General features: G+C 38.2%; 1 protein-coding gene across 9 annotated transcripts in view; it reads right to left on the bottom strand.

Moving 5' to 3' along the window:
* The window catches only part of mark3b (MAP/microtubule affinity-regulating kinase 3b), a 107,640-nt gene that overhangs the window by 33,087 nt on the left and 57,615 nt on the right, over positions 1 to 16,938 (bottom strand). For all 9 annotated transcript variants that reach the window (XM_067418031.1, XM_067418036.1, XM_067418033.1 and 6 more), the window contains one exon: positions 3,893 to 3,941. In XM_067418031.1, the coding sequence (XP_067274132.1) occupies positions 3,893 to 3,941 (49 nt within the window). The remainder of the gene's footprint in view (positions 1 to 3,892; positions 3,942 to 16,938) is intronic.

Here is a 16,938-nt window from a genome sequence, read left to right on the forward strand (position 1 = left end):
ATCATGCAGGTTGGGAACAACACAAGGGCGCGTACTTTTATTCAGCTCTGCCCTGATTGTGCCAGGCTCCGCGTTTGACACAACCAGAGCCACATCAACACCACCCACATCCTCTTCAGGCAATCCACCCCACCTTTTCCCCTCGTTTGCAAGAATAGGAAAAAAAGTGGGCAATCTCTGGGGCAGTGATAGCGTGTGGCCAGACGCCGCACTCTCGACAGGCTGGAGGAGTCGATGCCCGAGCATGTGCCGCCACAGTCCATGCTGATAATTGCAAAGGGCTTTGTATGTGGAAGCGTTGTCATGACGACCACTGCATTTCCCAATTCCCGGAAAGATGCTCTACATTTGGTTAAATAATGACTGCAGATGAAAGAGGGGTGAGCAAGGAGAAAGGCTCTCTTTGAGACACACAGGTTACATGAGGAGGCTGGTGGAGGTAAAATCTGAATGAAGGAGAAAGGTTAGGAAGTGCGTGGGCCGTACCTGGGAGTTAACAATTACCTTCCCTCCTACTCGCTGGTAGCACGTTACTTTCACGACGATGCATCAAACACTTTCACTGGCTTGGTCATTCATACTGTATGTGAAATATGCATAATGTGCACTGGAAAAGACATGCATAACGCACCCGAAGCTTATACAGCACAGCATCGAAAACAATCGTGCTGGGAATCAGATTCATTTAGCAGATCGGTTCATTCGGATGTTCATTTCAGTGAAGTGTTTAAAAGAATCTACTTTTACTCTATTGTTCCCAGGAGTATTGTTTGCAGGTTCCCTATTAGCATTGTTTAAATCCAAAATATTGCCAAATAAATACGTTAACATTTCACTTTGAAACCAAATCCCGCCTTCGTCTTGTCAGTCAGCGCGCCTCACTTTCATTACGTGATGGATTAAATCTGACTGTCTGGGCTGCGACTCTCATTTAGCTCACGCTGAACTGAGCAGAGACGCATTCAGTTTTTAAATGTAGTGTCATGTAGATGTAATTCACCCTTCGCCGGCAGTTTGATTGATCTGACCAATCACAATCCGCTATATTTGTCCAACAAAGTAGTCACGAGAGTTATAGATTAATGTAGGTGGACTTGAACTGAAGTGTGTGCACTGAAGTCTTTCTACGGTTGAAACAACTTTTCTTCTGAAGTTCATTCATGTTTTTTTGATACTATAAATGAACTAGAAAGAAGAGATGATCGGTTCACAAGCAGCTTTAACTGACGTGATCATGACACATTAAAGAGCCACAAAATATTATTTATTGATTACATTTCTATAAAAACTTGACTACATTTTAGGGTTGAGACATTTTCATATTAAAAATAACCTGCTCTGTCCTGTCTGGCAGTATGCTGTCAGTATCCTCTTTGCTCCGCGATGTGACAACGTGAGAGAACACACGGTGTGTGTGTGGTGTGCTTGTCGGACATAGCGACAGTAAATAAAGGGGCGCGTCTTTGCGAACAGTCAATTGTTGTTTGGCTGAACGCTGTGTAACACACTCCATAACACCAAGCTTTTTGTGATGTCACAATGAAAGAAGAGTTCCTGCAAACCTGTCATTTAATAATCCATTTCCTTTCAAGCACATGCAAACGAGGAAAAACCATAAACGCAAAGTATATTTGTCATCCAATGCAATAACAAACCATTTGGGTGAACTCTGACCTGAAAGTTCACAAAGCGGAAAGACATCTCATCAATAAAACAATTAAAAGGTCACAGACTGAACTGAAAATTTGCCTAACTTGGCATTCTGCAGGCTCAAAGCCATGTGTTATTGAAGCATGTGACGTTTGATTGAAAATGTATATATCTACTGTATCTAAAAAAAAAAAAAAAAGAAAACACAAAAAAAGAAAAGAAAAAGAAAATGTATATCTATATTAAGTGGTCGACATTACATAATTAAGCAAGTTCCTGCTCTAGAACAAAGGTTTTCAAATCAGGTGCAAGAATATTCTACAGTCAGCCAAGATTCTGATCTGCATACAGGTTTGCAACAAAATTATCCAAAGTAAAGTAAAATTATGCAATTATTGTAATAAAAGTAAATCTTTTTTTAGATCATATTTTAATTTGTATAAAATATAGTGGCAAAAAAAGCCACTTTGCATGTAATTTAATATAACACATCTCGTCAAAACTATTTTTGTCATAGTATAAATAAGTATTCACTATCGCTCAAATATTTGGGATGTTTTCTGTCAGAAAATATTTTTAAAAGAAGTTTCCTATGCTCACAAAAGCAATTGTTTCATCAATATTTAATAATATCTTACAATTTTCTATTTGAATTATTTTAATATCTTTTAAGATGTAATTAATTCCTGTGACCAAAGCTGAATTTTCAGCATCATTAATCCAGTCTTCAGTCATATGATCCTTCAAAAGTCATTGTAATATAATGTGCTGCATAATATTTTGTGCGAACTGTGATTGCATTCAGGAATCTTTCCTGAATAAAAAGTAAAAAAAAACTGCATTTATCTGAAAATGAAATCTACAGTCAAATGTTAAAGTTGTTTTTAATCAATTTTAATCATCTTTGTTAAATAAAAGTAGCCTGGATGCCAGCCGAACTCAGCCCCGCCCACAATATTTTTAGGTCAGGCAGTTCAGTCTGGACTTGATCAATAGAGGAGTGATTACGCCCAAACAGAAACTGTTCGGACCAATGAAATCATCAGGGCGGGCTTTAGAAGAGAGCTTGTTTGTATATGCATTCACCTTCACTATTTCTCTCTGAAATGATGATCATGTTGGTAAGTACTTTGTGTATCCTTAAATTCTTTTTTTTACAACACCGGCAAAGATCATTTATTCTAGCACGTGTGCAGACAGAGTTGCCAAGTTTTTACAACAAAACCCGCCAACTACTAGTCCTAAACAATAGATTCTCGGGGGGTTCTCCGGAAAAAAATGATGGCGTTTGGGCGGTAAAATGTGTGTTATTTTGGCAAGGTTGCTTGCTAAAATTCACATTCATGGGTCTATTTATCACATAATAGTTGCTTCAACCCGCAGACATAAAAAAACAACCTGCAGGAAAAAACGCGGACTTGGCAACACAGTGCAACTGAGTTCTGTTGACATTTGACAACTAACGTAATGAGTCACTTCGTTGCTCTGATTGGTTGTAGGTCTATCCAAATGATGTCTTTCCTAGTTCGGTTGAAACACCCCTCATAATCACAGCCCAATGGAGCAGTTTCAGACTCATATTCTGATTAGAATTGAGTATGACCACGTCAGGCTAAAATAAAAGTATTACCGGTAATTACTTTTTTATAGGCACCCAACAGTTAGTGCTATAAGATTCAGTCCCTTAAACTTAAGTTTCATGTCATCGCTGACCAGTCAGCATTCAGAACTACAACAACACATATAACAATAGGAAACAAGGGTCTCTCATGAACACAAACACCTGCTCATGTCCAGGAATGGCAGATGGGGGTCGCTGAGGGCCGATAAAGGTATTGGGGCGAGAGAGGGGCCACACAGAGATGACATCATGAGGGGGGCATGGGGGGGCATGTGCAGGCCGTCAGATGATGGATGCTCAACAATGGAACACACAGAGGCATACAGGAGTGCTTTTGTACTGCCGGGAGGAGCCGGTCAGTCGTCTGAATAGGAGCGGTGTGGCGGCTCTGGGAAAAGCAGAGGGAGTTCCTGCACAGGGGATTAGAGAGGCCTCCACTACAGTCTGCTTTGTGTGCCACATTCCCAAACATCTCCACAGAGAGAGAGAGAGAGAGAGAGAGAGAGAGAGAGAGAGAGAGAGAGAGAGAGAGAGAGAGAGAGAGAGAGAGAGAGAGAGAGAGAGAGAGAGAGAGAGAGAGAGAGAGAGCTTCTAAAAACAGATTACTCTTGGACAACTTACCAATATTTGGATGATTTAGAATCTTCATTATTCTTACTTCCCTGAAGAGCTGCAAAAGAAGGCAGAAAAAGAACAATTAGAGGATGAGCTAGAATTTTTAGCGAGAAAAAAAAACAGAGCTGGTGTGCACAACTCAATTGTCACAGTTAACAGTCACAACTCTAGGGTGATCTAGGGTGGGGGTCTACAAGATTTTGGCATAACTACAAAGATGTATATTTTGTTATGATTTTTAGTTATTTTAACGTTTTATTTCTTGTATTGTCTCATTTTAAAACATTTTAAAGAGACAGTTCACCTAAAAATGAAAATTTTGGAATTTCTTACTCACTCTCAAGTTGTTCCAAACCTGTATGAGTTCTTTCTTCTGTTGAGCACAAAAGAAGATATTTTAAAGAATGTTGGTAACCAGACAGTTTATGAACCCTATTGACACCCATAGTATGAAAAAATACTATCCAATTCAATAAACACTGTCGACTGTCTGGTTACCAGCATTCTTAAAAAATATCTTCTTTTGTGCTCAACAGAAGAAAGAACTTGAGGGTGAGTAAATGATGACAAAATTTTCATTTTTGGGTGAACTATCCCTTTAAGTTATCATGAAACCCCTTTGGGTGTTTGTTGAGGCTCCCTGGTTGAGAACCATTGATCTGCAAGGCTTGTGCATCATTCAAAATTGATTGAGAATTCTATTTCTATTCCTGTTTTATCTTTCTCTCTTTATGTTATCACCACATATCTGTTCAGTCCAGTATCCTGACACTTTCACGCACCCATCAATTATTTTTAGGAGTCCAGTATGCATTTCACTCTGATGCGCGCAGTCACATACGAAAAGAATGAACGCATGAGAACGAGTGAAAGGTACTTGTTTTGTGTCCATTTCACAGAGTTCGATAGTCAGTAGTCACTGCACAAAAATAAACTACAAAAGATCAATACACGCTTCCGAGGGCAGGGCTAATTAGGCTCTTAGTTTCTTAGTCAGCCAGCAATGTTCTAAACCCAGCAATCTATACTAAAGCACTAGTACAAACACTTTTCACATGCTTTCTCATACATCAGAACACGTGGACACCCTCAGGCACTCTGGAATAACCTGAGCTGACATCAAAGTGGACGTTTGTGTTCCTCGAACCCCAGCGCTGTAGTAGCCGCTCAATGACGGCATCTCATTTCAACAGGTCCGAACGTAAAATACTAAATTTGGCTGTATACACAGCTTGTGACTTTAAGCATGAGAAGTGGTAAAACAATCTGTTCATGCAGCCATTGTGCAGTTAATTTTCCGCACAGCTAGCTCTGCTTTATTGCTGCTGCTGAACCTATATCGCCACAGCAAAAGAAATCTGATTTTACTCAAATATGCAATAAATATGATGAGATAAAAAGTAACTAAAGGCAACATAACACACTTGTAACACATTTGTTGGCTGATCTAAAAAAAGCCATACAGAAAAATGTGTGTGATGCAAATCATGTGCCGGTTCTTGAAATGAATCAGCTAAAAGACTCAGAAATCAGACTGACAAATACTTCACTTAATTCCCCGTATCCATTAGAGCAGTAATTAATTTTCCAAAAAGACTTTGTTTCAATCCCTCCCCTGAATTAACTGCACAGATCTGTCAAAATGCTAAATCTTCAGAACTTTTCAGTTTGAGTCAGTATGACTTTCACTAAATGATCAGAGAGGGAGGGATGAACTGAAAACTCCCTGAATCCATGAATGAATTAACAAATCAGCCAAAATGTATGTTTGAATCAGTATGATTAACCCTTAACTGAAGTAAAAGAATAGTTCTCCCAAAAAATGGAAATTATCCCATAATTTACTCACCCTCAAGTCATCCTATGTGTATTTGACATTATTTTTTCCGAACGCAATTGGAGTTGTTAAATTATGTCCTATATTTGTTTCTGTTTGTTATAATTGTACATATATCTATTAAAATACTGATATTTTGGTCCATAACTCCTCCCTGAACTTCCGGCTCCCCTTATCTTGCTCTCTCATTGGCTGTAGTTCATCGCTGATGAAATTTTTAGTCAGAACACATTTCACACAGCAGGATTTTGAATTACGGACAGACAAGTTCAGATTTAGCATGTCAAATATCTCATGAGCGTCGGCGACTCATCTGCAGTTTTCTCAGATCTTGTCTTTCATGATTCACACTGCATGATTTTCATGTGAACGAGGTCTGATTTGCCATTTTGAGCACTTGATTGGGCATTTGTTGCAAAACCTGCTGGCGAGTAAAAATCCGGGCTGAAATCATGCAGTGCAAACTCTACATTAGGTGAGAATTTATGCACGCGGAAACGATAGACCGAACAAAGACCAAAACCAAATGCCAATCACAAATTATAAGTCAAAAACAAGAAGTTTTAGGAAAAATAGATTATTTTTATATAAGAGAAGAGGAGTAACATCCTACCTCATGCTGTTCTGCCAGAACTCGACTCTCTCGTGAATGCACGAACAGCCGTTGACAGAAGCCAGTGATTATAGTTTATCAAGTTTTAAATATGGATATTTTTCTTCCTTAAACCCATCGCTTCACTTCAGAAGGCCTTTATTGACCCACTGGAGTCATATGGATTACTTTTATGATGGATGCACTTTACTTTCTGGAGCTTCAAAAACTCAGGCTCTATTCAATGCCATTCCCTCTTTCGGCTGAAAGAAGAAAGTCGTATACACCTAGGATGGCTTGAGGGTGGGTAAATGATGGACTATTCTCAAAATTTGGGGTAAACTATTCCTTTAGCAAATGAATCATAAAGAGTCACAAACTCATCCGTCAACTCGTTTCCCTGAATTCAATTGTGTCGGACCCAAAATAAAACCAGAATTATTTTTTGAATTCAAGATTTGTGAACAGTTTTAATACTGACCGGTTAATCATATGCCAATATTTAAATATTTAAATTACATTTAAAAAAAACTTTAAAACTAGCAAAAACAACAGCACACCAAAATAATATTGTTTTTATATTATGTAAATTGTATTGTATATTTATATGCAACATTGTGTGTTAAATGCAGCATTATAACAAGCACAGGCAGCAACAGCTGAAAACTACTCCACTACAAAACACCACCCGCTGGTTCCATGATAATCGGCCCTGATAACACGCTGATGGCGTTTAAACTGGCACAACAGATTACCAAGATCACGGTCTGGGGATTTTCCTTATGACTTGCAGAAAGCGAGATGCTGGGAGCACATGTTGTAGAAAAGACTGCACAGCAGTAGTTTCAGCCCGCAGCCACAAATTACAGAACGCTAATTAAAGAGAGCGATCTCCTCTGCTAATGAGCGGAAGCCATCTAGACGTAGATGGGCTTGGTGTCTAGAACAGAGCTGCTTTGAGGAGGAACATCAGCTGTTGAACATTATCTGCGGATCGTAAGTGACTAATCATCAGTAGTATCGGCGATGGGAATGACAAACTGCGGACGGCCACCCAGAGCTTCCTGTTTAGATGTCAACACAGCACATAGCTGGGAGTGTAAAACAAACACTCATCGCTGACGCATTTAGGTGCTTAGGAGAGCATATGAAATTAGATTCATTACACACAGTAAAAATTAACTGATCATTTTAATTATACATTGCATTATTTTTTCACATCCTAAAAAGTGACCCAAAATGTTAGGATCATACTACCGAATAAGTTCAAAATACAGTCTCATAAAAAAAGAACTTAAATTATGATCTACTTAAACGGATAAAGATTAGGAAAAGGAAATCCCTCAACTTTCAACTTATGAATATAATAAAATGCAATAAATCAATAAATGGGGGGAAATGACCAGTAGGTTTGGAATGAGATGAAGGTGACCGTGCTATCCCGTCTATCATTTCTAGGTGAACTGAATGTTCTCCTGTAAATAACCCATGGTGTAGATGCCATGCTCTTCAACATCAAGTGCTTGATGCCGGGTGTGTAGGTGTGCAGTAGCACTGAGACTGACTGCAGAGAAAAGCTTTCACTACTGAACATGCAGGCACTTTTGTAAATGGATGCAATTTTGTCTGTAACACACCTACAAGCAATCAGCGCAGCATTTTTGATAAGCGCTCCCATGCATGTGGGTTACCCTGCACATGTTCATTATTGTGGCATGAAAGGACAATTGCAGCACGCCCATATGCACATCTTTCTAAAATGTGGTTTTCTCATGCCCTGAGGTGGCAGTTACTTCCTGTGTTTCACAATGAATACTCTCAATGGTGTTCTGTGGGAAAAAAACAACAGCACTGCTGAATAATTCACAAGAGATTCACAAAGTGATGACGCTACTCTTTGCAGCCATTGAAGACCCTCTGCCTTTGCAATTGGTTCTACGCCTGGGAAAAAACAAACAAGATACGGTTCTATGAATGTTGTCAAATCATCAGACAGTCATGAGGAGGCAGAATGAGTCAGTATGTTAAGGACAAATAACTTTTTAATCATTGGTTGAAGCCATCAAGGAATCTAAGGAGTAACCAAAATGCAACCAGAAGACTTAACTCATTAAGGTCAGGCCCACTTTTCATTATCCAATTGATTTTTTCTCAATGAATATCCTATTTTACACACTGAAAGAATTTGATGCTGAATTAACTCTGAAGGGGTTTTCACTGCTTTTGCTAGTAAATTATAAATAATAAATAAAAAGAAACTGCAAGTAACACATTGAATTTAGCATTGAATTTTGAAGTAGAACGACTTTTTTTTGTCAAATGTAGTCTGATAATCTACCTTTTAATTAACAACTTTGAGAAAGACTGATATAGTATTTTGTTGTATATTTGTAGTCAAAATATTGATATCAATACAGAAATATCTGAAACGGTTCCAATACTGCTTTTCTGGAGTTTCGATACACCGATTCCAGCTGCTCTTCTCTCCGACGACACATTGACACACACACCCGCCTCTCATTTACTAGTCTCAATCGCTCCGGTTAAATAGTACTTGTAATGAGCGTGATTTTACTAATTTCTGCAGGTTTCACACTCACACTAAAGTGCTTGCACCACTGATCTATATAAGTGCCGTTCTCATAAAGATGCCTCTCAAGCAGCTGGCGAGTACCAAATTTACTTCCTTTTCATTTTTTATTTATCTTAAACAGCCATATACATACACAATTATGTTAAAATGCCTGTATTGGAGCATATTCAAATAAATACAGTCAGTTTGGGAATAAAAAGTAGCTGAGAGAAATTGTATGTTGTGTAACAGCAGTATATTGGATCTGTGCATATACTCTTAAAGTGACAGCAGCCTAATAAACCTGCTGCTGTCTGTCATGTTAATCAAAAAACAAAAGACAAAGAAACTCACTCACTGCTCTTGGATGAATAACTGTTGTAGCTTTAATTGTGAGCATGCATCTCTATTTAATTTGTACAATGAAAACTATCCTGTTATTTTAATTTCTGTAGTATTTCTTATCTGACTATACTGTTAGACTCACCTGAAAAACTTTAAGCCATGTTTAAGCCGTATTCATTTGTGCTTCTATTTTCAATATGTTTCTCATTTTATTACAGACTGTTTACTTGTCTTTTTTCTGTTTTTGTAAATGCAGTTCACTGATTCAAACAAAACCTCCCTGTGCTATGTGTAAGCTATTGTAAAATATTACCCAAATTATCAACAAATAATCTGTATGGCAGTATATATGGCAGTTTACCCCATGGTATCGGAAACAGTATCAAATTTCATTTTTTTTAAGGTATTGTATCTAAGTATCCAGTATTGTTACAACACTAGTATATGCTCCGATAATCTTTTTATTTACAACATTACATTTTTGTATAGCGCATGTTAAATTACAAACAATAAGGACCCATGACAAGGACCACATGCATGTTGAGTCTTAGAAACACAAACAGACTACATTAAAAATGGTGCTTTATAGTGCTAAAACTGGTTCTTTGGTCTGTAATCATAAGAAAAACTACTTTAAGTGCTGTATAATACAAAATCTTGGTGCTTCAGTGGTTCTTCATCGGTTCTATGAGACGGAGCTACTATATGGCACCGCTAGAACCTGTTAAACCCCTGTATGGTTCTTCAGCTGTTCTTTGGAGTGGTTAAGGTGCTATACAGCACCACTGCCATACAAATAACCTGTTAAGATCCTTTAAAGGTTCTTTATGAGCCAAAGAACCCCTATTGGTGATGTTTAGCACCACTTCTGTTGAAGAAATGAAATGTGGTATGGCACCTCTTATGGGTTCTACATAGTACCATTTGACACCTTTAAAGATATGGTGCTATATAACACCAAAAGTGGTTTCCTATAATTACGAGCATTACGAGTGGTATATAGCAACATTTTTATAGTGTAGATTGGGAAACCACAGGAAACAGCTCAGAGCTTCTCAAGTGACAGGATGAGGTTTTTGTCTGCACTGTTCTTATTCACTTAAAAGCCAAACAGATTTGCATAATCAGGTTTTGAGCATTAAATGTAGGCCTGACAATTGAATACACTAGTGCAATTAATTATAAAATAATATTCCTAAGGAATTTTCCTTCCATCAGAGCAACCGAAATACTTCAATTAATCACCTGAGCAGTAAATGCCATTTGACTAATCCCTCTGGAGAATCAGAAAATGACATGATGACAATGTTTAATTGGCTGATGGAGTATGCACAATAATAAACTCCTCGCTAACAACTATATAGAGCTGTGACATCAAAGACAGCAGACAGGGAAAATGACAAGCTCAATTCATGCTTTTAGTTCCAACAAAGAATCAGTCGCTGGTAAACATCTAAAATAATATAATAAGATATTAGCTTGCAAAAATAAGCTATTTCTGGCCCAGAAGATTTCTCCAGAGTACAATTTGCAGTTAAAAAAGCTTTAAAAATACATTTACACTGTCATTTAAAAGTTTGGGGTCGGTACGATTTTCTCCGGCTATTCAATCATAAACATTGTAAACACATAAATATTACAACACTATTTGAATACATTTTAAAAAGTTATTTATTTCTTTGGTGGCAATACTAAATTTTTCAGTAGCTGTTCCTTCAGTCTTCAGTGTCACAGGATCCTTCAGAAATCATTTTAATATGCTGATTTGATGCTTTGATTTGATTATCAATGTTAATATGATAATTTTTTTCTTCAGGTTTCTTTGTTGAACAGAAAGTTTAAAAGAACAGCATTTGTTTAAAATATAAATCTTTTACAACATTCTAAATTTGTAATGTTATTTTTGATCAATTTAATGCATCCTTACTGAATAAAAGTACTAAATTTGTAAAAAAAACAACAACAAAAACAAACAACCTAATAGTATAAGTTTTGGAAACAAAGGTTTTCGTTACCACAGACAATCAAGTGATAAGGGATGCTGTGATAATGGGTCTGTAAAGGAAAAGCAAAAATGCAAGCTAATTTCCTGAGGTTAATAAAATAGCCACGCCCACCACTGTACAAACACCAATCGCACGCTGGTCACCCTGGATAGCGGTGGGCAACTGGCAGTGAAGAAACAGGAAACACTTCAGCAGTCCCTCAACAATCACCCCACACTCCCCTCCTCTCTCAGCACATCTCATAAACAGGAAGTTGCTCAGAAATGTAGTCATTTGTACCAACCTAGAAAGAAAAGGGCCATTCAAGGTGCACACGCAGTTTTTACCACCACAAATACACAGCTGCTGTGATAATATAGATAAGCGGGTCTTATCGCAACTCAGGTTTAAATTATGAACTACATATGCACAATGATAAATAATGCAAATAATTAGACTGAACAGGAAATATCTGAAATTGCAATAGTTTCAAGCACTCTGAAGCCAATTATTCACATTATATGGGTGGCACAACTATCAGAGCTATCAAAATCCAGTGTTCGGCATTTTGCGTACGTGAGTTTTTGTTGTAGATGTCTAAAAAAAAAAAAAAATTGTTGTGTATTGTGCTAATTAATTGAGATTTCTTACAGCTCTTACAGGTTGTTGGCCTTGTTTGTTTCGTTGCTTCTATTACTCTCCCCTTTTCTGTAAGTCGCTTTGGATAAAAGCGTCTGCTAAATGATTAAATGTAAATGTAAATGTAATGGCACAAACCGTGCTGGGTAGGGAAGCTCATGGGATACTATCAGACAGTTAGGGGTGGGTGATATATCAGTTACCAAGATTAACCAGTAGAGATTCTGGACTATCGTCTCTAACTTGGTTATACTCACGTGACGTTGCTATGCAATGTCATTACAAAAGCTTAATATTTGCATGTGTTTTAAAGTATTGCGGTTTAAAAACAATTGACTTTTAACTGTTTAAATCCAGAACGTGCAAAAAAAACCGCTGCTCATAAAGTGCGTGAAAACTGAACTGAGAAGACATATTTAATACATAAAATGCCTTGTTGATGCTAGAGGTCAGATGAGAATGGCCGACTGATTCAAGCTGATAGAAAAGCAACTTTGACTGAAATAACCACTCGTTACAAACAACGTATGCAGTAAAGCAATTGTGAAGCCACAACAGGCACAACTTTGAGGCGGATGGACTACAACAGCAGAAGACCCCACCGGGTACCACTCATCTCCACTTCAAATAGGAAAAAGAGGCTACAATTTGAACAAGCTCACCAAAATTGGACATTTGAAGATTGGAAAAATGTTGCCTGGTCTGACGAGTCTCGATTTCTGTTGAGACATTCAGATGGGTGAGTCAAAATCTGGCGTAAACAGAATTAAGTTTTTATGAGAAAATGGATCCATCATGCCTTGTTACAACTGTGCAGGCTGGTTGTAGTGGTGTAATGGTGTGGAGATGTTTTTTTGGCACACTTTAGGGCCCTTAGTGCCAATTGGGAATCGTTTAAATGCCACGGCCTACCTGAGCATTGTTTCTGACCATATCCATCCCTTTATGACCACCATGTAGCCATCCTCTGATGGCTACTTCCAGCAGGATAATGCACCATGTCACAAAGCTTAAATCATTTCAAATTGGTTTCTTGAAATGACAATGAGTTCACTGTACTAAAATGGCCCCCACAGTCACCAGATCTCAATCCAATAGAGCATCTTTGTGATGTGGTGGAACGGGAGCTTCATGTCCTGGATGTGCATCCCACAAATCTCCATCAACTGCAAGATGCTATCCTATCAATATGGGCCAACATTTCTAAAGAATGCTTTCAGCACCTTGTTGTATCAATGCCACAGAATTAAGGCAGTTCTGAAGACAAAAGGGGGTCAAAAACACAGTATTAGTCTGGTGTTCCTAACTTCCTAATAATCCTTTAGGTGAGTATGTATATATATATATATATATACACACACACACACACACACACACACACACAGTATACCGGTATTGCAAAATAAAATGACTTGTATTGTGTGGCCATATCGACCACCCCTAAATGGTTTAAAAAGTAATTCTAAAAAGTAAAAAGTCATGATTTTTTCAAACATTTGCTACATAGCAAAAAGTGGCCTACACATAAAAAATGTAATTATTTAAAAAGAAAAAAATCGGATAAGTTGTGTATAAGTCGCATTTTATTAATACATTCAGAAATAATGCAATAAAGGAAAATGTTTACAAACATTATAAACACTATTACCAAATCTATACGGCTATTTAAGTTCCCCTCATGCGACAACACATCCATGTGTTTGTCAAAAATTCCAACAATACTTTTCATGGACTCACACTGACTAGACAACAATTCATGAGTATGTACAATGTCAGAACCTATTAAAGGACAGATAATGTACAATAACTCATTATGCAAGTGTCTACACAAAACAGGGATACGCTTTAATATAAACAATACATAAAACTCAACTTTGCTTACTTTAATAAGAGGAAATATTCAAAATACTTTGAACACTATGACTTTATGATCCATCAAAACAGAATTACCCTAAACCACAATCCACAACAGGAAGTCGAACTCAATAAGCACGTGCTACATAACACATAAACATGTGACTCAAACTATGTTTCCCACTTTAGTAAACATTCAGAGCTCAAATCTCATTTATTTCCTTCTCAAGCAGAAAGGAAAAAACATCGTCCACCCAATTCGGATGACTTTTGGACATTTGGAAGAGGATAATGTGAAAGTGGGACACACAGATACATTTAGGTAGAGAAAGAAAATAATCCACAGATGAAGGATATGAGGCGGCTTTAAATGTTCACTGAATCGCCAGGGCGATATTTATTTCCTAAAAGACTTCATTTTTTTCTTTTCCTCCTCTGATAAATCCAGGCTGCCATCATCCAGGTTATTGGGGCAAGTTATAAAGAGCTTCCCATAAAAAGAAAGAAAAAAAAACTGAGTCAAGATTTACCATCACCTGATAATCAAACAGCTTATGGGAATGAGAATTGCATGGAAGGGACAGTTAAAAAGTAATAAAAAACAAGTTTGGGCAGCGCATACAAGTTTGGACACACTAAAGGGTGGGTGAACACAAACTGAACATTATAATTACAGAACATTAGAAGATTCACTTAGAGGGATCTCTCGGCTGGCCTAATTGGACAAGAGCCCACTTTCCCTCACCAGCATGTTAACGTGATTGTGCCTTTAACTTCCTCCATGGCTCATTTCTCCGCTTAAGGTGCATGCAAACAGCAGTTGCCGTTCCTCGTACTGATCCACTTCTGAGAACATGAAATGCTCTCAAATAGCTCATGAAAAGAGTTAGAACAAGTCCTTAAAATGCCTGCTTGCTTGTCATGATGACATATTCCTGATTGCATTTAAGCGCTTCATTAAGTGCTGTTTTAGTATCTTTTAGAAAGCATGAGGCAATAATTACATTGTATATTTTTCTTGAGAATGTGAGTGGTACTTGATCTGAGGGGGTCGGTAAGATTTGTTTTCGAAAAAAAGTATCTTCTGCTCACCAGGGCTGCATTGATTTGATCACATTTTCTATTTAAATATATTTTAATATGCAATTTATTCCTGTGATGCAAAGCTGAACTTTCAGCAAAAATTTACCCAAGTTATCAGTGTCACATGATCTTTCAGAAATCATTCTAATATGCTGCTCAACAAACATTTCTTGATTATTAATGTTGAAAACAGTTGTGCGGTTTCATTTTCGTGGAAGCTGCAATACATTTTTTCAGGATTCTTTTCTGAACAGCATTTATTTCAAACAGAGATCTTTTGTAACATTATACATGTCTCTACTGTTACCTGCATCTTTACTTAAAGGAAATGTATGTAAGATTGTGGCCAAAACTGGTACTGCAATCACTTTCAAATGACTGTAGAGCGGTGTCTCCCCTCTCCCCCTCCCCCTGACTCGAGGTTGCCAGACAGGCTGCCAGACAGGAACGTTTGTAGCTGCAGCTGTGGTAACTAGAGCAGATCTGGCAACCCGGAGGCCGAAACACTACTGGCTTTGTGATTGGACGATAGGCGGAGGGCGGAGCTTCAGGCCAAAACACAACATGTCAACATCAACATCAGTTGAGGGCTGCGACAACAACTTTTAAATGACAATATCCTGGCCGGACTACTGTTGTCAGTGATATAAGCATTTGAAATTAACATGATATCTTAATCATATCAGGGCTATTTTATGATTAATTAAAATACATTTCTTACATACAGTTCCTTTAATAAAATAATAATTTCTTATCGACCCCAAACTATGTGACTACTAAGGTATTGTCATTTAGAACCTGTTTATACCACGTTTTGGTCGATCGGATCACAAGTGGATGATGCTAAATACAGGTGTAAACATGTCTAAAATGTTTTGAGCCTGTCGACTTTAGACCACTTCCAGAGTTAGTTGATAACACATTTGACCGAACTGCTTTCATAGTGTAGACGCTCATGTGGTCGAATGCTAACACATCATCATTATGGGACATTTTGTCCATAAAGTGTACCATAAGCTATTCCAAATTCACTGTGCTGTAGCAAAACATGGAATACAATAAAAATTGCAGTTGCCATCCAAATGTTTTTTATTAGCTTGTCCCGCTTGTTCTTAAAGCTGCACTGTGTAACTTTTTTAGTTTATTCTTAGCTAAAAACACTTAGTTCTTTCAAAAATATATGTGCTCATTAATGTATATTTACTTCTTTCAAGTAATAAAGTATTCTCGTAAGTTAATAATATGCCATTGAAAATGCATACGGGTGAGGGGTTTGAATGCTGGTCGCCATGTTGCCCCTCCATCTTGAAAGTACATTAGCCAAAGAGGGATATACACCTAAATTTAAGCTTCATCTTTCACGTTTTAACACTCGATGGATGAGGTCGAACTGGAAGCCATGTTAATCTTGGACTAAATCGGCCACCGTAGGAGTTAAACGAAATCAGAATTGAGAGGAACAGAAACTAATATTCACTGGATGGTCATATACCTTTACACCGCTAGATGGGGGAAAATATCACACAGTGTAGCTTTAAGTCACGTAATGTGGGTTTGTTTGTTTAATGCACTCAGCACTCCCACAACAGTGATGTAGAGTGTGACAAAATATGAGGGACATGTATCAGCGAAATCCAAACAAGTGGTCACAAAAGACGTATTTAAATGTGTGTTGATAATACCAGGTGAAAACGGTAATGTGCCGTTTCTGCTGAACACAAAATAAGATATTTTGAAGAATGTCAGTATCCAACAGTTGATGGGCATGATTGACTTCCACAGTAGGAAGAAAATACTGGGAGGCTCATCTACCGATGAGTAGAAGCTCAGCGCCGAGTCTCAGGATCTCATACCGGACGCGAAGCTCAGCGCCTCAGGATCTCACACTGGATGCGAAGCTCAGCGCTGAGTCTCAGGATCTCACACCGGACGCGAAGCTCAGCGCCGAGTCTCAGGATCTCATACCGGACGCGAAGCTCAGCGCCTCAGGATCTCACACTGGATGCGAAGCTCAGCGCTGAGTCTCAGGATCTCACACCGGACGCGAAGCTCAGCGCCTCAGGATCTCACACCGGACGCGAAGCTCAGCGCCTCAGGATCTCACACCGGACGCAAAGCTCAGCGCCGAGTCTCAGGATCTCACAC

The sequence above is a fragment of the Pseudorasbora parva genome, chromosome 15 (assembly GCF_024679245.1).
Source record: "Pseudorasbora parva isolate DD20220531a chromosome 15, ASM2467924v1, whole genome shotgun sequence".
Classification (NCBI taxonomy): Eukaryota; Metazoa; Chordata; class Actinopteri; order Cypriniformes; family Gobionidae; genus Pseudorasbora; species Pseudorasbora parva.